The sequence below is a fragment of the Carassius auratus genome, chromosome 41, assembly GCF_003368295.1.
Source record: "Carassius auratus strain Wakin chromosome 41, ASM336829v1, whole genome shotgun sequence".
NCBI lineage: Eukaryota > Metazoa > Chordata > Actinopteri > Cypriniformes > Cyprinidae > Carassius > Carassius auratus.
This window is the reverse complement of record NC_039283.1, coordinates 200,001-223,175: the sequence shown is the minus strand read 5'-3', so window position 1 is coordinate 223,175 and position 23,175 is coordinate 200,001. Positions and strand designations below refer to the sequence as shown.

Here is a 23,175-nt window from a genome sequence, read left to right as displayed (position 1 = left end):
TAACCATCGCCCACATGAATACACAAAAAGGGGGCGTGGTCTTGTTGCACTCCGACGGAGAAGTAGGAAGAGCTGCATTTCTGTTTGTCGCCGAAATGCTGTTATTTTCATCTCGGATGTACTTGGAGATCAGTGGTTACAATTTATGTTTAACTCTGTTCCCAAAAATTATAATCCACTTGTAAAACTATGTGCAGCACATTTTGCTTAGGACAGCTTCCTCAATCTCAATCAGTTAAATGCCGGATTCGCACAAAGATTATTCTTGAAAGATTGAGCAGTTCCCTCTTTGTCTGGAGAAGGCGTTGTTTATGGACCACAACCGGTAAGTATATTTTATTATTTAAGTTTGTGCGTTTAACAGTTTAGACAATTTAGTAGCCTCTTCTCTTTGGCACCGACTGGCATAAATCCACCTTTATGGATAATTGTTAAAATTCAGTCCCTTTTTAGTAGACTTTTTTGGGGAAAAGATGCATTGGATACCTCACAATGTATTATATTTACCAAAAGAGGAAGGGGGACAAGGGCTTGTACATTTGCAGAGCAGGACTGCAGTTTTTCGGCTACAGTTCATACAGCATTTTCTCACTAGTCCAGAGACTTTAAGCTGGAGGCCGGTGGCCAGGATGATTTTAAAGACCGCTGAAAGACTATGTTTGGACAAGTCGTTGTACCACTTTCAAATCAAAAGAACTGTCTCAGGTTACGTATGTAACCATATTTCCCTGAGTAGGGAACGAGACACTGCATCCTCTAGGTGGCGCTTTGGGGAACACCTCGTCGTGACCCGTGTCTAAAGCATACATTGAAAAAACACCAACTTGTTGGCCGACGACAGCCTCCGACGTCACTACCGGCGCGACTATAAACAGGCACCGGGAGAACACGTCATTCACTTCTTCGTCTGAAGCTTGCGTCCGAAGCATGGCAGGGAGCTAGAGGACAAAGGGTCTCGTTCCCTACTCAGGGAACTATGGTTACATACGTAACCTGAGACAGTTCCCTTTCGAGGGAACTTCGAACTGCGTCCTCTAGGGGCCGCTATGGGGAACAGTATACCCGCGCCACCATGCTGAGGGGAGTGCAGGCCAGAATCATGGCAAACACTAAGTACCAACTCTACCATTTCCATGGGAGTTACCCCGGGACGTTTAGATGGCTGTCTGTGACAGTACCCCTTACGGTCAAAAGGCCCCAGCTGCATACCCAACTTTATTGTTAGGGCCTCGGCCCAGGGTAGAGCTGAAGGTTTGGAATCAGGAAAGATTCCTTTAAAGGGATATGGCTAAGAACATAGCATTTCTACCAAGTCTTGCCTGTCACACAGGGGCTACCGCTAGCTTACACATAAGCTTGCTGAAGGAGCTGTCTCAACAGTTCTCTAGTAGTTTAGATAGGTATCCGAGGATACATAGGTGGAGTGGAGCCCAAGATGAACGGGGCTTTTACCAACTCAACCAACTCTACCAGCGCAACCGCGTGAAGCCTTCACCATATAGGATTTTAGAAAGAACGCAGAATACTAGCGTGCGAACTTACCACAGTGTGGATTTCAGAAAGTGTGCAAAGACTTACACACTTACCATAACATGGGTTTTAAATACTGTTCTAAGGAGGGGCTCTCATGGCCCTCTGATAGAGCAGCTCATAGATGGAATAGTGCATCTCAAAACAGTATGATTGAGAGTCATCAACTCAATCTATAGAAACAATACTGGAGCGCTCTGGGGAAAAAACAGAGAACTCAGTCTCATATGAGAGGAGAAATCCGAGCTCAGAGAAGCGCGCTCATAGGTGACCCTTTTTTGGAAAAAGGGGAGCGCTGCTAAGTTACCACGAAAATCACCCAAATAGCCCCTCATGTTGAGGGAAGCGATGCTTGAGGTGTATAAACAAATACACACTGGCTGAATGGAGCCCAAGGAACCAAGGTCTAATCATCTCAAGAAAGGGAACGAAGCGGAGCACGTAACCCTTATCGTACAGGAATTCAGAAAGTTTGCAGAGTCTTGTGTGCAAACTTACCACTTGTGGATTTTCAGAAGACAAGAAGACTTCTGTAATTAGCCCCTCCACTTCCCGCTAAATGCGACAGCACCCCTAAGCGGCAGGAGACCCCTCGGGGTGATCTGGCTGGACATCCATGAAATTCCCTGCAGTGCTGTGCCAGGCCTGATGATCAAGGAGGCTCCCTCAGAAACCTGTGATCTCAGACGCCTAATACCAGAACATGAAGCCGGATGGCTGGTGCTGGCGAGTGTTCAGTAAACACTGTAACTGAGCACTGCAATGGAAACTCGCAGAGTTTATTAGTAGACAAGTAACCACCAGCAATTAAATACACATAAGTGAATACAGAGAGGGTTACATTTACTCACCCACCCTCCTGCGCTGGAGCCCTGCTCAAGGGACGCCTCCTTTCAGTCCAGACCATCAGTCAAGTGGTTGCTATGAACACAAAACCAACCAAAAACATTATAGGTCCAGCATAGGAACCTGTTATGCGAGAGGTTTCCACCTAACCTCGATCAGGTGGAGAGCTGGTGGTTACAGGGGAATTAGGAAGGGGAGGATAAAAGCAGAAGTTAACCCTCTGAAATCGATTAACGCATATACGCGTTATGAGGCTATTTTTTCCTGATAACCTCTTAGACTCCAGAGGGTTAAAAATCCCCAAAGGGAACAAGTCAGGGTCCCCGCGGGTCCTTAAAAAGTCTTGAAATGTCTTAAATACAATTTTCGATTTTTAAGGTCTGAAAATGTCTTGAATCCTGGAATTTTCCATATGAATGTCTTAAATTTCATGTGGGATCTTAAATTTCATGTCCGACTCGTCATTTTTATTTATTTTTTCAACCGCAATTTGACCAGCGTAACATTTGGGGGCAGCACTTCGTGGGTGCAACCTGCATCATTCCATAGGTGACATACGAGTAAGTGATTGATGAACGCCTTGCGATGGTTCGCCACCACGGCAGTTTGCGAAATCGCAAGCATGGGCAAAGACGATAAAGCTGTGGACAAGACCACGATTGTCAGGTCTCGCTATCTTGGTTCTCAGTTTTTGAGCCCCTCAACGGCAGAAGACTTGCTGTAGCACTTTAAGGTAAGACTCTAAAAGTATCATTTAAAATTATTTGAATATGTTAAAATGCTTCATGTGTTTTTGTTATTTCCTAATGAATATTTGGGACAATATATCGATGCGTCACAATTCTTGGATTGATTTAAATTTTTCCGAATGCATTGTGAATTGATTCTGAGCTTAGTTTTTGCACATTGCGCTCTAGGCTAGTTTTTAACCGAGCACTCAAATGCTCACGACGAAGAGCGCTCGTGCGTTCTGCTGAGTCTGATTATGTAATTGATATATTGCTTTTATGACGCGAGATTAATGTAAATGCCCCACTGCAAACACCCTTGTACTTCGCTTCAACCTTTTCGAACTTTATTAATTATTATTTTATAGTAGGTTCAAGTGGTGTGTGTAAGGCATATAAATCATGCAGTGGCATCTGCTGTTAAAAACTAAACTAAGAATTGATTCGAGAGAGAATCGCGATGCATTCAGAAAAATTGGAATCGATCCAGAATAATTTCTCGATTCAAAATGCATCGATATATTGTCCCAGCCAATCAGTTAAAAAAATTTGTGAGCATTCACTATTATGGCTTAACTTGTTTCTCAAACATTTTTTCTTTCAAATCAAGGACCACTTAGCCAATAAAAAAAAAAAAAAAAACTTGACATATTTGGCTTAATGATCATCCCTAATGCATGTAAAAATGTAGGCCATTTTAGTCTTCTGAAACCATGGCTAACTTCACCTGCTAATAATGTGCATGATTAGAAAACAAGTCATGAGAAGTGAATTGGAAATGTTCAACGGTGTCACAGTCCATGTCAGTCATTTTGGTTGATGACTTTTGCTCATAGACCCTCCTTGGTAATCTGGCATACCTCCATTGGTCCCCAGACCACAGTTTGAGAATCACTACTTTAGACAAACCATCTAATCTAGTGTTCCTGTAGCTCAACTGGTAGAGCACTGATCTAGCAAGCAAGCAAGTTTGGGGGTTCAATTCCCCGGGAACACATGATATGTAAAAATTTATAGCCTGAATGCACTGTAAATCGCTTTGGATAAAAGCGTCTGCTAAATGCATAAATTTAATCTGAGTGAACATGAATGAAAATGTTATCATTCTTGAGGTGGACTTTGTTTTGATTTTATTTTTTTATAATTTCAGGAGGGCACCAAGGAACTTAATTTAAGGAACATGCTTTCTGTGTCAATGGATGTATCCACAGTAAATTGGAAAGTCATGGATCTCCTACAACTGGAACATGCAATAAATTTCTGATCCTGATCTTTCCTACAATTGTCTGTCATTCATTAGGTCTATGCATAGATTATTGAATGTGCTTGCATTTATCTGTGTCTGAAATGACATAGAAAACACTAATCAGACCCTGAACAACATTTTCTTGGGGGAGAACCCCCAAACCCAGCTCAAGGCTATTAGGCAGCAACATTTAACCATAATTTAGATCAAGTATGATGAAATGGGCTTTTGTAATGTCCTGGGGCTGTCTTCCATGTCTTTTTCAAACTGCTATGAGGGGCCAGAATTTAGAAATTACCTGAAGTACCTTAAAGGCTGATAGTTTATACATAGTCAACCATGTCAGGGTTGTAAGGTCAACCAGCACTTGGTATAAAAGTTTTCGCGCCCCTTTGACCTGTCTTGAGCGTGGTTCTGATGAGTTGTGCCACACTAATGCTTCGCCACATCAATCTGTGTTGTCGGACTGAACATTTCCCTTTTTTTTTGTTTAGATAAAGTCTTAAATTTTCCTTTTAGAGGACTTAAAAAGGTCTTAAAAGTCATTAAATTTGCTGTTAAAAAATGTGAAGATACCCTGCGAGTAGATACCTCGGTATCACTCTGATTCAGACGATAACGCTGCCTCGTCTAGATCATACCCCTTAGGTTCTGCTTACCTACTCATGACCTGCGATTCCTCTAACCCCTGCCCGCAGGTGAGGGAGGAGCGCGAGTTGTCTTTGATACTCTCTCTCGATAGTCCTGCCCATGGCAGAGGCGGCCTGCTTGGTAGCACAGAGAGAGATCCGTGTAAAAAGCTTGTTTAAAATCTTCTAACAAAAAAGAGCTACATGAAAGAGTTGACACACCATGGCGTACTGTTTTTCTGATGAGTGACAATGTCAGACCAGAGTGGAGAGCATTGTACAAGCCACCGTTAGCTAAAAGAGATGGAGATTTACAATGGCAAATTTTGCATGCCATTATTGCTGTTAATGCTTTTATTTCTGTTTTAAATCCTTAATCCTTTAAAGTTTGCAAAGAATGTCCTTTTTGATGCCAGAGAGAAAATGATTTTCACACCTTTCTGTACTGTTCAAGACTAAAACCTTTCTTTGATAGTTTGCAGAATCTTTTTAGTTGTTGTAATGAGAAGTTTTCTGTACAAACTTTTATTTTAGGTTTTAAATATGTTCAAAGGCGAAAGCATGAGTGTCATTTGTTGAATTTTATTTTGGGTAAAGCCAAAATGGCTATTTATATCAGTAGAAGAGATAAAATTGAGCGAAAAAGTGAATACAATGTTGAAAGGGTGTTTGCAGCAATGATCAAATCAAGGATTGTAATTGATTTTCGTTTTTACAAAGCAATGGATTCTTTAAATGTTTTCGAAGGAATATGGTGTCACAGAGAAGCATTGTGTTCTGTCATTGAAAATGAAAAAAAAAAAAAAAATAATAATAATAAAAAAAAGTGTAACAACAGTTTACATTGTTTTTATGTGAATATTTTTGATAAATAAAGATGATAAAAAAAATCTCTCTCTCTCTCTCTCTCTCTCTCTCTGCAGGTGTCACAGTAGCAGCGAAGGGTTATTTTGACGCTCTGGTCAAACTAGGAGAGCTGGCCAGTGACAGCCAGGGCTCGAAAGAACTGGGTAAGACACTTAAAATCCAAACACAGTAAACATACCACCAGAAAGATTTGAGTAAATAAATCTCCTCAAAGTTAAGTCTCTCAAACTAATTGTATGGTCTGGTTCAAAGATTTACTTGGGTACAAGAAAGTACCACATTTTTTAATGTTCTTAAAGAGCCACACAGATGGGAAATCAAAAATGACCTGTATTACAGTGTATGATGTAGCTGTCCATCAGTGTAAACAATGTGCAAAGTAATTAAACCAAAAAGTACACGATTTATAAAGTTATTGGCTTCTAAAGTGAGGAGTCGACTCTGAATCGCTGAAACGAGTCGTTATAGATTTCAAATCTTTTGCCCATCTCTATGTACATCACTAGAACACTTTGCATAATAATCTCCGCCTACTGTCTTGGGAGAAACTGACCTCTGACCTGCCACCCACATCCCCCCCCCACACACACAGACGCTCTGGTTGGTGTGAGAGCATCATGTCGAGGAGACAGTGTGTTTTTAATTGAAAAGGCAATTTTGTTTTATTTTCACTGCCAAAGAATGAAGATCAGAAGAACCAATGGCTAAAATTCATTTTTACCACAATACCAGAGCAGTACAACAAATCCCTTTTGTTGTGTTCACAACATTTCACTGATGACTGCTTTTCTAATCTCGGTGTGTTCAAATTGTTTGGCCATAAAAGAGGGTTCATTACCAACTTTATTTAGACCAACAAGCATCTCAGAATCACAACGCGAAGTATGATTATGAAGTTATGTGTTTGTTTTCTCCCGAGCGTCTTATCCGTATGTGTGCTGTCTGCAGCCTGTCTGCGCTGATCTTCATTTACAAACACGTCATTAAAATGAAGTGTAACTCCGTGAATACTCAAGGAAGAGACATGAGAGAGATATCTATAGAAAGCTTGACATGTCTACTTTAAAACTAAACAAGTGCCGCCGATAACAGATATTCTGTGATAAAGTAATCCATATGAAAACAACGTGATGTCCGTTTTTCACGTCTCCCTTCATTATATCTAATGTGACCACGCCCCCGCGCTGAAGCGCTATTCAGATTCAAACTGAAGCGCGCGGCTTGAATACGCCCACACAGAAGAAAAAGCAGCGAGACTGTTCAAGTTTTTTATTTTACTGTTTGCTTGGTGGTGAGAGGAATAAGACATAATTCACCCCAAACAGATGCTAACGCATAGTTTACCATGAAGGTGTGTGCGGAACAACCAATCAAACCTGACTATGTCAGTTGACCAATCAGAACACAGTATGTTACCGAAAGGTGGGATTTAAGGAAACTGAATCTTTTGAACAGCTTCGCGCGAACCGTTTGGGGATCTCTGAGAATTGAGGCAATTTTAAAATGATATTTTGACAAAATGACAATGTTTTTTAACCTCGGATGGATTTAAACCTTTTGTACAGGACTTATAAACAGTGATAGGAAGCTTAGAATTTTCATCTTACTGGCTCTTTAAGTATTAAAGGTAAAACAACAACAACTTTATGGCAGAGAAGACACTGTGTCATTTTAGATGCATTTCAGTTGAAGAAAAAACTAAAGGCAGAAAGAGCCACAATCAAACAACAACTGAAGTCAGCTAAAGGAGAAACCAGTCTGTGCTGATGTCTATGAGTCCAGACTAGTGCTGCAACGTGCGTCGACGCGTCACACTGTTTGTTTACATCTCGCGTAATGGCATACTGGGAATGGAGAAAGTTGCATTCTATCACAAAAACAGAGACCATTGTTATCAAAAGTATGTGAATACTTTAAACACAGGACAAATAAAATGGCCCTTTGTTTGTTCCCTTTGTAAAACCGATATGGTGAACCACGGCAGCACAACTGCGATGCGCGAGCACCTCAGAGGAAAACATCTTGGCGCTCTCCGGTGTTACGGTTTAACTGGTTACCGTGTGATCTGGTGACCAACTTCCTGGTTCAGGTCTGATATTCTTGGGCTTGCGGCATTCTGAAAAGTTGAGATGTTTTTAACTCGATGCGGTGCGGACGCGCCTGGAAAAAACGAGCGCGTCGCGACCGCGTCGCTTCCATTATGAGCGCGCTTATCCCTCGCCTACATTTGGAAATAACGAACTTGAGCGCGCAATAGACGTGATATGTGAACGGCCCCTTAAAAGACAGCGCGCCGCGAGACAACAGTCACAAACCACCGAGCTACCCCGAATCAGCTCCAGATCTCTGGAAACCATGCTAAACCATAGCAGAACCCTGACTACATTTTGTGGTTTGTGATGCTAAAGAACATTTCATGATGTTTCAGACAACTGTAAATTTATGGCTACTGTGGTTTAATTATAAACGCTATCATAATCTCATATTTACCATAGTAAAATAATTTTCTTTGCCTCTTATTTATTTTATACTGTAAAAACTTCAACCACATAAGTTGAAAATGAATAAAGGTTGAAATATTATATTAGAAGTTGTACTTATATTTTTTTTTGGTAAAGTTATCCAAAGGATTCATGAGCTAATAAAAAAAAAGAACATTAGATTAATTATTTATTGTAAAATAAATAAAATAATCGTTAGATTAGTTGACTAATCTGAAAAATAATCGTTAGATTAGTCGACAGAAAAAATAGTCGTTAGTTGCAGCTCTAGTCCAGACTTAAGGCAGTCAGTGCCTTGATATCAAAAATAATCATTTTATTTATGATTACATTTATTTGTCCAATTACATTTGAGCTCCTGTTAATCAACACCTTGAATTAATGCTTAAAGAGAGAGTTTGGTTTAAAACTATCAGGTCCCAAGATTTAAATTCAGTTATGTTTTGGTACCATTTAACTTTTTTAGTTTTTTACATTTTCTTTTAATTTTAGTTAAAGTTTTTGTTTTTGTGATTTTGTCATTTTTATTTAGGTTTACGTATGTAGTTTTTGTGGTTTTATTTTAGTTTATTAGTTATTTTAGTTTTAGTTTTAGTCTATTAAGTAGGCTACATCATAGTTAAACTAAATGAAAAATGTATTTTGGCAACTAGCCAAAAATTTGTTTATATTTATTTCAGCTAGTAGCCAAAGAGACATCTCTCAATTTCATTTAGTTCACCTAGCATATATATATATATATATATATATAATTTTTTTTTAGTTAACTAGGGCTATTCAACTGTGTTTCTGAAGCGAGATTTCTGGCAGAGTAAAGTTAATGGTGAGAACTGATTGTGAAAATGTAAGTAAATATAACTACATTGTTCAAGTTCATAGTACATCAGTGTTTACAGGAAATGAAAGCGTAAAAACAAGTGACTACAGCAGCAGAGAATGAAGAGGCAAAGCCTGTACGATAAAATGTAGATGAAGAAAGTGAGAGAAAGCGAGAGAGGGGCAAAAGAGAGAGCGGTCTTTGTTGAAAGATTAACAACACCACATGATCTCATTGTGCTGCTGAACACAGCGGGGGTGGACGAGCGAGAGATGCCAAGCCGCACACACACTGTTGCTCAGTAGGGGATAAAGAAGGCCAACATCCACGGCTCGGCCCACTGAACCGACTACAAAACACACCACAAACTCACCCTCAATGAAACGCAAGAATGGACAGACAATGCCACGCAGATCACATCCTCTGCAGGAAGAAGTTGTTCTTTTCAGTTTTGTTTAGACAAATAATTGCACATACTGTACATCACAGTTCATGAACTTGCATTTCAAAAAATTAACATGCAGTCGTTCCATTATATATTTGAATGTGACCCTATGGTGACCTTTATGTGAGTGAGATGTCATTCTGAAAGTGTGTTTGATAAGACATCTGTGAACTGTGCTGCAGATCTCATGGTGTGTGTGGCATCACGTCTTCTCATAATTCATGTTGATTCAGGCGATACACTGTTCCAGATGGCAGAGGTTCATCGGCAGATCCAGGTCCAACTCGAGGATGTGGTGAGTAAATCTGATTGCATTGTTGTATGCATAGCAATTGTACAAAATAAAATAATAATAATAACTGGCACCAATCAGAGCATGTGAGCGCTCCCCCGCTCAAAGCTACATCAGGCCGCTCCGCTCATTATCGCCAGGGGGCAAGGAACTCGACCGGAAGTTGAAGTCGGGTGGGGGCTGCCATCTTTTAGCAGAACTTCACTTGCGTTAGCATCCTATTGACTCCCATTCATTTTGGCGTCACTTTGACAGCGAATAACTTTACATCTGAGGCGTTTAAAGACTCCGTTTGTCCATTATTTATTTCTAAAGATACACGACATTGTATAAAGGGCTCCATTACCTTCTTTGTTACATTATGGCCCCGTAGAAACAGTTTTTGTAAAAAATAGGCTAACGATTGCGTCATATGGCAGTTTGCACGCATAGCTACTAGAACATTTACATCTGTCAGACAGGTTGCTGACGTCTTCAAGCTTCGTTTGAGTCTGCGCGTCAGAAACGGAAGTGCTAAAAAACGCTAAAAATGGGCTTCACTTGTCTCAATTGAGTTCCAATGGGGTCGCTGTGTCCATTTCTTTTACTGTCTATGATTATCGCTCAGCGCTCAATGCAGTTTGCTTCGCGCTCCACTAAAATTGCCCCCCTCCCCCGCTCGCTCCAAAAAAGAAAAAAAAAATCTACCACAGTCTTACCTCCTAAAGAACTAATGAGCAACAACATTTTTCAAATAGAAATGTTTTATTTCAAATTACAAATGACAAATTAGTCACAAAAATTCCTGTAAAATTAAACGAATAAATGGGCCTAATAATATAAATAAAAAATTATATAAATAAAAATATACATAAACGTTTTAAAAGTAAATTAACTATTAGGCAACATTCTTATATCTGAACTTTTGCGCAGCGCGAAGGATTAAATTTTAAATTGGCTTATATCAATTGTACAAAAAAAAAACTGCTGTAAAATTAAACAAATTAATGGGCCTAAATATATAAATAAAAATATACAGGCTATAGGCCTACATCAAAGTTTTAAAATTAACTATTAGGCCCAAATTCTTAACTGAACTTTTGCGCAGAGTGCACGTGGATTTCAATTTAAATTGGCTTTGTTGTCAAACTTAAAAAAAAAAAAGAATTGCTTTCCTTATCTACAGTTCTCTTGAGTTCTTTGAGCGGGTGGTGGGTCGTTCTCGGGTGTCCCACTGGGAGCATTAGTTTCCTCCGCTTCTTTTATGAGGAGGTCATGGATCTCCCCGAGTTTGTTGCATACAGACTCATCTCGGATTATCCATTGTGTCTTGAAACGGGGATCTAACACTGATGCTAAAATGAGATGTTTGTCAGTATAGTATATCCCATAGCGAGTTGACACGTTGTTTGCCAATGTTTCTGCAAAAGCAGCGATGCCCATTGGAAGTGCAGCGTGAGTGGCATCGGTGAGCAGGGATTTTATTTCTGTGACAGCAGGCAGGATCATCCCCAGGTTCCCCAGCTCTTTCTGCATTTTTTCTGTTAGGTCTGCCAGAGGTGTCAATCGAGTGGCGCAGGCATTTGTGGGACGGACCCCTAATTTGTCTGTTTCCTCTGTGTTCAGGGTGCTCTTGCGTACAATTTTCACCAGCTTGCCGACTTCCACTAACAGCCTATTAATGTTGTCGTGCTCGTTAACGACATCTTTGATCGCCAGCTGAAGCATGTGAATGGGGCATCTCAGATGTAAATTTGACACAATAAAGTACTGATGCTGGCATCCGCGGTCACTTCACCCTCCGCCTCCTCTTCAGTGCCAGGGAGGAGGTTAAACGCCTTGATCATGTTGCTGCCACTGTCAGTGACGACACGAATCACACGTCGTTGCACGTTCCAATATTTCAGTACACTTTCATAGTTTTGATAAATACGATCTGCGGTGTGGTGCCCTTGCTCACAGCCCAACAAAACCGTGTGCCCCCCGAACGTCCCATCAATGAAACTGGCCACGATGCCAAGGAAGCTGTGCCCTCTTCTACTGGTCCAAATGTCTGCTGACAGAACGAGCCCATCACCATTCTGCAGTAGGTCTCGCAGTTTGGCTTCCATCTCTTCCAGCGCATGTGGCATGAGCGTGTCCCGTACGGTGTTGTAGCATGGGGGTGCGTAGCCCGGTTGAGCTGCGCTAGCGAAGTGTTGCATCCCTTCACGTTCTCCTATACTCAGCGGTTCATAGTCCATGTAAATCATTTAAAAAAATGCTACATCCAGCTCTCTTTTTCTCTCCCTTGTTATGGTTGGGGCTTTGCGTGCAGTGAAGAAACTTTTGAATTCCTTAACCGTCGTCTCTTGTTGCTGCTGCTCCTCCTCTCACTCTATCAAATACAAATTCACGGACGACACAAATGAAAAAAAAACGAACCATTATACCTACTTGAATGACAAAACAATTTTTTTTTATATTACGCTATATTTAATTTACACTTTGTTACAAGTTACCGTATTCAATTTGCTAACCTTTGGCTTTCTTCGCAGCGTGTTCACGTAGCACACTTTCATGCTTCCGGGAAATGTGCCTTTTTAGATTCCAAAAGGAACCTTTACTTACTGAAACAATGTCTCCACATTCGTTTTCTTGTACCACATTGTCACTGTTAGTTCGTTTTTTAATAGTACACCTATATGATTTCTCATTTTCATTTTTGAAGTACTTTTTGAAGTCCATTATTGAGCCGAGTTTTGAATGAAAATAGTCTGTTGATGACAGTAAAAGACAGATGGATTGTGGGTCAGGCTTGACTGAGCATGCTTCAGACTCATGGTGAGCAGAGCGAAATTGGAGCGGGAAATAGAGCGACGCTCCATCCTTTTAAAAATGCCGCTCTGCGCTCAGTCTAAGAGCCGCCCGCTCACGCTCCACTCCGCTCACATGCTCTGGTACCAATATACAATGTTTCTTCTGTAAACTTTCTTCACACCTAAGACAGCTCACTGCCATAATATTACATGGTCCATGTTTACATTACAATTCACAATTCGTCCTAGGTGTTCCCTTTCGTGTTGATGGGAATGATACTGAAACACCGGTGTAGGTGTTCAACTACATTCGATTGTTTTGATTGTATTTCTTCTTTTATATTTCACATATGTTTGACATGGTTTTACTGTAGAAGCGTACACTGTCACTATCTTCTAAATGCCAATAGAAATGTGCTGTCGATATCTTCCCATACTCACTGTGTTTTCTGTCGTCTTCAGCTGAAGCTGTTTCATTCAGAGCTGCTGTCTCAACTCGAGCAGAAACTGGAGCTAGACATCAAATATCTGACCGTGAGTGGACACTAGTGTTTAACTGAACAACATACTGGATTTACTGAATAGTGCAGCTCGATCAAGTGAACCCAGAGTTTGTCTGGTAAACACTCTGAGTAAATGAATCAGAAAAGAAAACTCCTCCTTCTGAACTTTCTGAAATTTACTATAAAAGTGATATACTTTATGACAACATTTGTGCAGGGGACGCTGAAGAAGTACCAGAGCGAGAGGAAGTCCAAGGTGGAGTCTATCGAGCGCTGCCAGTCACAGCTGAAGAAGCTGCGGAGGAAGAGCCAAGCCAGCCGCCATCCCAACAAATATGGAGACCGAGAGATGCAGGTGCATGATCAAACACTGTCTATTCCACGCTTTCTGTCTCTGATTGACAGTTTAGAGGTTTTCATCCAGTCAAAGCTCTTCTAGAGTAACTGTAGAAGCGTCCAGCTTCAGCTCGACTCAAATATTTCCTGATTGTGATCAAGTAAAGGTCAGAATAAGGTCAGTGATATCTCCAGACGAACTCAGCTCAGCTTTACTTGATTCTTCATCAGTCAGGATCTTGTGAGGAGCGTTTGTTTCCAGAAGCTTTACTTTGACTGTTCCTCAGCGGAGGAATGATCTTCACAAGCCTCCAGAACATCTCACATCTTCTGAGGAGCCTTGATTTCTTCAGCTCTCGATCTCGGTGTTATGTGTGGATCATTTACATCTCGTCTCACTGACACATTACTGGAGATATAGAGTGACCACTGATACTTACATCATTTTACATAAGTATCTGCTCTAGTGTTAGAAAGATCTCACTGATCAAGCTATCTGATATATTAAATCCGGCATCATCTGCACCAAATTACATATTTGTGCTCAGATTGAGCTTGATGTATCAAATATGATACAAACCCCAAAACACGGGGTTATTTTTTAGATTTTGTCTATAAGTTCAATAATTCTTTTAATTAAACGACAACAATTATTATTATCATATTTCAGACTTTAGAGGGTTATAAATAAAGTTTAAAAGACAAACACCAAGAAATGTGTTTAAAAATTCTGTGAACTTCTATACCATCTTCAACAAAAGTGTTTGATTAAATGACTTCATTGTATGGAAAGTAATAATATATTTCCTTGCACCTAGAAAGGTATACGCATTAAAATAAATGTTATTTGTATAATGGTACACAGTAAACATTCAGAATTATTTTTCCCCGTCATTAAAAGGTTTTTCTGGAGTCATGAATGTGTGTACAGGAGTCTGAGATCAATTACTGTTTCAATGGTTCTTTTGGTCACATGACAGCAAAATAGCTTCGCTGGGATTTGATTTGGAACCAAACCTTTTTTTTTTATAGCAAAAACATTTTGTAATGTGACTCAATAACCTTAGAGTTAAGTGCATCCAGATTTGTCCTGGTCACAATCACCTTCAAGTGAAGCCAGGCTGATTGGTGCAGCAGTAAATGAACAGGAAGTCACTTTGGATTAAAGCGTCTGCTGAAGAACTGAGTAATTGTGTTGCTTGCCGGTTCTGTGACTGCTGTGTTGTGTTCATTACTGTAGATTGGAATGTAGTTTGTGTGACTCATAATGACCGATTGAGCGGATTGAAGGCCGTCTGTGGACTTTAAAACTGATTTGAGAGCGGAAGACTTTTCCTCCCTGTGTGAACAAGTGTTTGTTCAGGAGCGAGTCTATCTCTGCTGATGTAGGCCTGTGCTGTGCTATCATGAGCGTTAGTCTAAACATGTTTCAGGTCAGAAAGAGAAAGAGTTTGAGATGTAGCAGATATCCGGAGAGTAAAGACACACTGATGTAGTGAAAAAACAAGATGACAGAGGGAAGTAAAACAGGATCGCAGTCAGCATAATGACGGAGATATTCAATGAAAAGGTCAGTTAAATGAACAACATAATGGTCATTTTTGGGTGACCTGGTACTTTGAGGCAGGGTTCATGAGATAAATTAACTATCTTAAATGCAACATCTACCTGAATGCATGGGGATGCACGATATTGTAATTATCAAATCAAAGCCTGTGATTTCATTAAATGTGAATGAGCAGCTCATGGATCAGTGTTTTCTGCTTCTTCGTTCATTGTAAATGCACTGAACTACATTTATGCATGTGCTGTGAGTTTAATGCTCATTTGAAAATGCAGTGTGCGCTAGGTTTGCTTCATTTATGTATTATTTTCATAATTTCCAGTTTAGACAGAATTTTACAGCATTTCACTAGTGTTTTGCCAAAATAAAAGCTCAAGGATTTAAATTATGAAAAGTATGTGTATTTGAACAACTTGAAGTAAATAATTTTTATCATAAATATCAGTATTTTAATTTTTAAAAACTCATTATTATAAATGATTTACTACTACATTTAAAACCATACTATTGGTCTTTTCGTTTTTAGAATAAGTTATATAATAATAAAGAACTATATTAATAATAACAATTATTATGGTAATAATAATAATAATAATAATTATTATTATTATTTAATTTGATTAGGTTCCTAAAACACCAGAGTGAATGTAATGTAAACTGGCACACAACAACAACAACAAAAAAGGTTTGGGTCTACTTTAAAGTCCAGCTGCAAAGTCTAAATAAAACACCTACTAAAAATAATAATATTAATAAAGATATTATATTTTATCTGTTTACTTGTATGTTCTGCGATCAACTGTGAACAAAGAAACTTCAAATGTCGTTCAAAACTCTCTCTCTGTAACAGTATGTGGAGCTGATGAGTCGCCGGCAGGGTGAGCTGGACTCGCTGGTGGCCGTTGGGTATCGCTCCGCTCTGACAGAAGAAAGACGACGCTATTGCTTTCTGGTGGACCGTCAGTGTTCAGTCACCAAGATCCTCACCAACTACCACTGCAAGGTAACAGATGTGAGCTTCAGCCAGATAACTCATGCTGTGAAGGACTAGCAGACACCACAGCCTCACTGGGACATGTGCCTTACCTACATCCTAGCAAAACTATAAAATAAGTACATATATGTTTAATTCACTGTGGTTTCCAGCTGAAACGAACACTTCTGTTGTATGTAAACATGCTCGGTGTCGCACCTGGTACAGCAGGTAAAGCACTCAGGGACAAGTCACTATAAAAGAGCTCAAAGAGTCTATCGTCTTTTAAATTATTAAAGGCTATTCCAGTTTCAAAAAGGGTTAAACAAATCACTTCAAATCATGAAGTTCTGCAACAACAATAAACAAAGTTATCTGTCAGTTTTATAATGTGTAGCATCAATGAACAGCATTGGCATTTTAATGTGAGATGATATGTGGAGTATATCGGCAGCAAGATCTCTTCTCAGTGTTCTCAGCATCTTTCCTCCTGATTATTTTCAATTTTCCTTTCATTTTATCCGCAACAGTGTGAATGTGGTCTGGTAACATGGAGTCAGAGATGTTCGGATCCATATGCAGTGGTTTAATAAAGAGAATGGTCAAACAGGCAATGATCAGATAACAGCGTCAGGTATGTTAGGGGATATCCAAAATCAGAAACAGTACCAGGCAGCGGTCGGGGCAGGCGGCAGATTTATGTGAAGATTGTTCTACATTTAACCTACTTAAATTAAGTTATATTTTTCAGATCCTAGATAAAGTTTAAAAAATAACTTATTTTTATTTTTTTATTATACTGTAATGGCTAATATTAAGTGGGAGATGTATTTAATAGAGACATCATCAACAGTATTATCAAAAATGTGTTAGTAATAAAGAGACTTGGTTAAGAGATGCAATTAAATATATATTTGAATAAACCATCTTTATGTTGTTTCAAGATTAATTGAAGGTGCAGTGTAAAATTATGACAAAATATTAATAATCATTTAGTCACGAATAATTATAGTAAATGTGTGATTAAATCGTTTTTTTTTTTTATTGATTGATTGATTGACAACACAAATGTTTAAAGACGTTGATGTTGGTAATATTAATTCATTTTACTACTGAATATGCATTTAATTGTAATTAACTGTTTTATAGACCCCTCCCCCTCCCTCCCGGCCCCATAAAGAGATTGGGATGGCCCCCAACCCCCTTGGCCCCCTTCAAATTTTCATTTCTATATTCCGGCTTTATAGTGTCACTGATAGGAAACGGGTGTGAGTCAATAATGAGTTCCTAGGCAGGGGTTTATGGGAAATGTAGTCCAGGGTGTACTGTGTCGTGTGAAAGTCTGTGTGGTGAATAAACGGATGTGCAGTGATCGGATCATGACCGGTCTCCTTCCACTATGTATTTATGATATGTCCCATATAATTATTCACTTGAATTCACTAAGTGAATGACCCCCATGACCCCCAGAATATTTAGTTTTTTGAATATCTGAACATGCGAAAAGAAAGAACTGAGATTTGGCTTTTAAACAAACAATAATAACACAAAATAAGTTATTTTGAGGAATGAAGGTAACCAAACAGTAGCTGGTCTCCATTGACTTTGACAATCGGGGGAAAACATACTGTGGAGGTCACCGTGGAGCAGCAACTGCTTCGTTACCCACATTCATCAAAATAACTTTTATGTTCAACAGAAGAAATAACCTAATTCAGGTTTAAAACAACTTGAGAGTAAATGATGGTAATGATTTGTAAACTTCTTTAAACTTTTTTTGCAAGGTAAAGGTTGTATAAGGTCGGGTTTAGTGTAGGTGGTACATAAACAATAGATGGACTTTTTGGTCTAACAAAATGTTGCCAGATTTATCTGTTTCTATCTGTTTATCAGATTTATTTTGCATCCATGCCAACAGTTGTGTTTGAAATTAGTTGATTATATGAACGACTGCTGAGCTGAAGAGACTTGAGCACTTATTAAAGTAAGGTGTGTATGGCCATCAGCAGTCTAAATATCTGATTGTGTTTGGTAGGTGAGAGAGTTGTTGTCTCAGAAGTTGTCATCGTGGCAGCAGTCATGTGCTCAGCCAACCAAGCTCCCGGAGCGAGCGCTGAACCTGCTGCGTCACACCGCCCCCCAGAGCTCTGGAGGAGCAGGACTCGCCGAGGTCCTCCGCAACGCCAAACTGGGCATCACTCAGCCCACAGAACAGGTTTATCACATGCATTTCACATTATACAAAAAAAAAATTTCTGAACATAATGGTCATACAATAAGATTCATGTTATGTAAAATATACTGTAATTTCCATTTAGATTTTTAAGTTAAATAATAGGGACATTTCTTAACATATCAACACATTTAATAACTGGCTATGCTCAAGTTAAATATCAAAGTGTTTTGTGTCTGTTAATGATGGATTTGTGGAGTAGAATAGGGAACACTTATTCACTGTTAACTACGATTTATCCCTCAATAAATTCCTAATTTGCTGCTTATTAATGTTAGTAAAGTAGTTGTAAAGTTTAGGTATTGGGTAGGATTAGGGATGTACTGTAGGTCATGTAAAATAAGGCATTATTATGTGCTTAATTATTACTGGTATATGGCTAATATTCTAATGATATGCATGCTAATAAATAACTAGTTAAGAGAGCCTAAAATAAAGTGTTACCAAATATTGTTTTCATTTTGAAGAAAAAAGCAAAAATTTGACTCCGGACTAGTGGCATGTTGGTCGTAGTGTTATTACTTTTAAATGTAATACTTAGTAATTAGTTTGGGTTATTATTCAATAATTTCCTGAGTTAAATGTATATTTCGTAGGTATTCATTAAAACCTATAGTGAATTCATTTAATCTGAATTTACAGTGTCACTATTAAGACATATCTTAGATTCAAATAAATTATTTTAAAATGAAATATTCCTCTATATATTTCATTATTTCATTTCATTATAACATTTATTACATGGTTTCAAGTTATTTATATATATATAAAATAGTTTTTGTTGTTGATGTTGTTTGTCTCATTTAGAATATGAAAATTTGTTATTTAAAAAAGTGAAAATTTCATACATTCTAGATTCATAACATGTAAAACATTTCATTTTTTCATTTTGATGATTAGAGATTACAGCTCATGAAAGTCAAAAATCCAGTATCTCAATATTTCCTAAGATCAAAAAAAAAAAAAAAAAAAAATATATATATATATATATATATATATATATATATATATATATATATATATATATATATATATATATATATATATATAATCTGCAAAACAGAGAAGCTCAAGTCCTTTAAAGTATGTAGATTTCTGCGCTCAGTCTTGGTTGAGGCTCCTTCAGCATCAGTGTGGTGTGGCATGAAGCGATCCTCCTGAGACACTGTTGAGCTTCAGCTCAGATCCACTGTTTCTCATCTTTCTCTTCAAAATATCCCATAGATTCTATATGGGCTTCAGGTCAGGCATGTTGGCTGGCCAAACAAGCACAGTAATATCACTGGAAGTGTTTTTTTCACTGTGGGCAGGTGAAAGTCCTGCTGCAAAATGAAATCAGCATCTCCATAAAGCTTGGACTTCAAGCAGCTTGGATTATGTGCCTCTCCAGTCTTCCTCCACACTCCAGACCTTGAATTACAACCGAAATGCAAAATTTACTTTCATCTGAAAAGAGGACTGTGGAGCACTGAGCAGCAGTCCAGTTCTTTTTCTCTTCACCCCAGGTGAAATGTTTCTGAGTATTTTATTCTGGTTCAGAAGTGGCTCGGTTCTATGAATGTGACGGCTGTAGCACTTTTCCTGAAGACGTCTGAGCTCTTGACTCTTGCTGCACTGACTCCGTCTTCAGTCCACTTCTTGTGAAGCTCTACCATGTTCTTGAATCAGCTTTGATTTACAGTATTCTCCATCGCATGGTCATCTCTGTTGCATATGCACCTTTTCCCACCCAAATTCTTCCTTCCAGTCAACTTTGCATTTGATATGCTTTGATACAGCACTCTGTAAAGTAATGATCTTCTGTGATTTACTCTTTGTGGAGGGTGTCAGTGATCATCTTCTGGACCATTGCCAAGACAGCAGTCTTCCCCATGATGATAATTTATTTAAACTCAAATGGAGTTTGACTTCCATGAGCTGTAAGCTCTAATCATCAAAAATGTTTTACTTTACATGTAATGAATCTTAAATGAATAAGAAAGTTTTACTTTTTGAAAAAAAGGACTTTTCCACGAAATTCTTTTTTGTTTTTTTTTGATACACCTATACAATATGATAAAACAAATCCACACATTTTAGATGTTCAACCTAATTCTTTCTAAAACATGCTCAACTGGATAAATCTTATGAAGTATTTGGTAGGACACAATTCTGTTATCAATACAAAATTTGTATCTCATTTTCCATGCGTTCTTTCAATCAATATTAATAAAGATACAGAAAAAATAATTTCTTACAACATCTTACAACTTATTATTGCTGGCGCCGATACAGGATGGCTGCCTCCGTGACGAGCTCTGCATATGTTTTTGTGTTTTTGTTAGTTTGTCCTGTCTTTAGTTATATTCCTGCCATCAGTTTCACCAGGGATGAACTGCTGTACATTCAGCAGAACACACCACAAGATCTTTTACCGGATTTAAATTATTCAGACGTTTTACTGAACGTTGTTATCGGAGGAGCGGCGGCGCTGATCAAGCGCTTCAGGACGCGCAGACGGGGGAAGCGAGCGGGAGCGCTCGTCAGACTCAGGAAGCGCGGATTTCGAACGCTCTCTACCCAACAAAACGGACGAACTCCTTCTGCTCTCTCGGACAAATAAGAATTTCGCACACTCTGCTGCTTTGTGTTTCACGGAAACCTGGCTGAATGACACCATACCAGACAGCGCGCTCCATCTGCCGGACTTTCAGCTGTTCAGAGCGGACCGCGACGCAGAATCAACGGGGAAATCGCGTGGCGGCGGGACATGCTTTTACATCAATGAACGGTGGTGTACAGATGTAACTGTGTTAAAGAAGACGTGCTGCTCAAATCTTGAAACACTCTTCATTAACTGCAAGCCGTTCTATTCGCCGCGGGAGTTTCACTCGTTCATTCTGGTCAGTGTTTACATCCCTCCGCAAGCGCACGTGAGCTCAGCTTTACAGAAACTCGCTGAGCAGATCACAGACACAGAACAACAACACCTGGACTCCATTTTAATCATTCTTGGGGACTTTAATAAAGCCAATCTCTCCCGTGAACTGCCAAAATACAGACAACACATCACATGTCCCACAAGAGACAGTAATATATTGGATCACTGTTACATCACTATAAAGGATGCATATCACTATGTTCCACGAGCAGCTTTGGGACGTTCTGATCACCTTCTGGTTCATCTTATACCGTCCTACAAGCAGAAACTAAAATCAGCTAAACCTGTATCAAGGACTGTAAAAAGATGGACTAATGAAGCAGAGCAGGATTTACAAGCTTGTTTTGACCTCACTGATTGGAGTGTTTTTGAAGCTGCTGCCACCGATCTGGATGAACTCACAGAGACCGTAACATCATATATCAGTTTCTGTGAGGATATGTGTATTCCTACCAGGACTCAACTAATTTACAACAATGACAAACCGTGGTTCACTGCAAAACTCAGACAGCTCCTTCAGGCCAAAGAAGATGCTTACGTGAAGGGGGACAATGTCTTGTATAAACAGGCTAAATACACACTGGAAAAAGAGATCAAAGTGGCAAAGAGGAATTATTCTGAAAAAATAAGGACTCAGTTCACTTCCAACGACTCTGCATCAGTGTGGAAATGTCTAAAGAAGATCACCAATTACAAGACACCACCCCCCAGCACTGTGCTAAATCAACAACTGGCAGACGATCTGAACGAGTTTTACTGCAGGTTTGAAAGAACACCCATCACCTGCCCTGAACGCCTCCCCACACAACCATTCACACCATTAACAGCTCCTGCAACCCATCCTGAACACCTCTCCAATCAAGCACTCTCACCATTCTCACCTCCTGCATCCCCCTCTCCCCCACACCTGCAATTCAGATCAGCGAGGATGCGGTGCACCAGGTCTTCCGGAAGCAGAAAAGGAAAAAAGCACCAGGCCCAGATTGTGTTACACCAGCCTGTCTGAAATCCTGTGCTGACCAGCTGGCCCCCATCTTCACACAGATCTTCAACAGATCGCTGGAGCTGTGCGAAGTCCCTTCATGCCTCAAACGTTCCACCATCATCCCCATCCCTAAGAAACCCAAAATTACAGGACTAAATGACTACCTGCCTGTGGCTCTAACGTCTGTAGTCATGAAGTCATTTGAGAAACTGGTGCTGGGCCACCTGAAGGACATCACTGGGCCCTTGCTGGATCCTCTTCAGTTTGCCTACAGAGCAAACAGGTCTGTGGACGATGCAGTAAACATCGGACTGCATTATGTTCTGCAACACCTAGACAGACCGGGGACGTATGTGAGGATCCTGTTTGTGGACTTCAGCTCGGCCTTCAACACGATCATCCCAAACCTCCTCCTGCCCAAACTAAATCAGCTCTCCGTGCCCACCTCCATCTGTCAGTGGATCAACAGCTTCCTGACAGACAGGCAGCAGCTAGTGAGGCTGGGAAAATACACATCCAGCACCCGTACAATCAGCACCGGAGCTCCCCAGGGCTGCGTTCTCTCCCCACTGCTCTTCTCCCTGTACACCAACGATTGCACATCTAAGGACCCCTCTGTCAAGCTCCTGAAGTTTGCAGACGACACCACACTCATCGGCCTCATTCAGGACGGTGACGAGTCTGCTTACAGACAGGAGGTAAAAGAGCTGGCTGTCTGGTGCAGTCTCAACAACCTGGAGCTTAACACGCTCAAAACAGTGGAGATGATCGTGGACTTCAGGAGAGTCCCCCCTGCACTCCCCCCACTCACCATCATGAACAGCACTGTGACTGCAGCAGAGTCATTCAGGTTCCTGGGAACCACCATCTCTCAGGACCTGAAGTGGGACATTCACATTGACTCCATTGTGAAAAAGGCCCAGCAGAGGTTGTACTTTCTCCGCCAGCTGAGGAAGTTTAACCTGCCACAGGAGCTGCTGAAA

General features: G+C 39.9%; 1 protein-coding gene and 1 long non-coding RNA gene across 2 annotated transcripts in view; both read left to right on the top strand.

Annotated features, from left to right (window-relative positions):
• Positions 1 to 23,175, top strand: part of LOC113059702 (brain-specific angiogenesis inhibitor 1-associated protein 2-like) — a 44,537-nt gene that overhangs the window by 8,075 nt on the left and 13,287 nt on the right. The window contains exons 4-9 of the mRNA XM_026228244.1: positions 5,903 to 5,989; positions 9,843 to 9,904; positions 13,141 to 13,212; positions 13,399 to 13,536; positions 15,932 to 16,084; positions 18,090 to 18,269. Of these exons, the coding sequence (XP_026084029.1) occupies positions 5,903 to 5,989; positions 9,843 to 9,904; positions 13,141 to 13,212; positions 13,399 to 13,536; positions 15,932 to 16,084; positions 18,090 to 18,269 (692 nt within the window). The remainder of the gene's footprint in view (positions 1 to 5,902; positions 5,990 to 9,842; positions 9,905 to 13,140; positions 13,213 to 13,398; positions 13,537 to 15,931; positions 16,085 to 18,089; positions 18,270 to 23,175) is intronic.
• LOC113059705 (uncharacterized) lies at positions 2,742 to 4,386 on the top strand. Its single transcript, XR_003278133.1, has 2 exons — positions 2,742 to 3,109; positions 4,255 to 4,386. It is a non-coding gene; the product is annotated as an uncharacterized LOC113059705 (long non-coding RNA).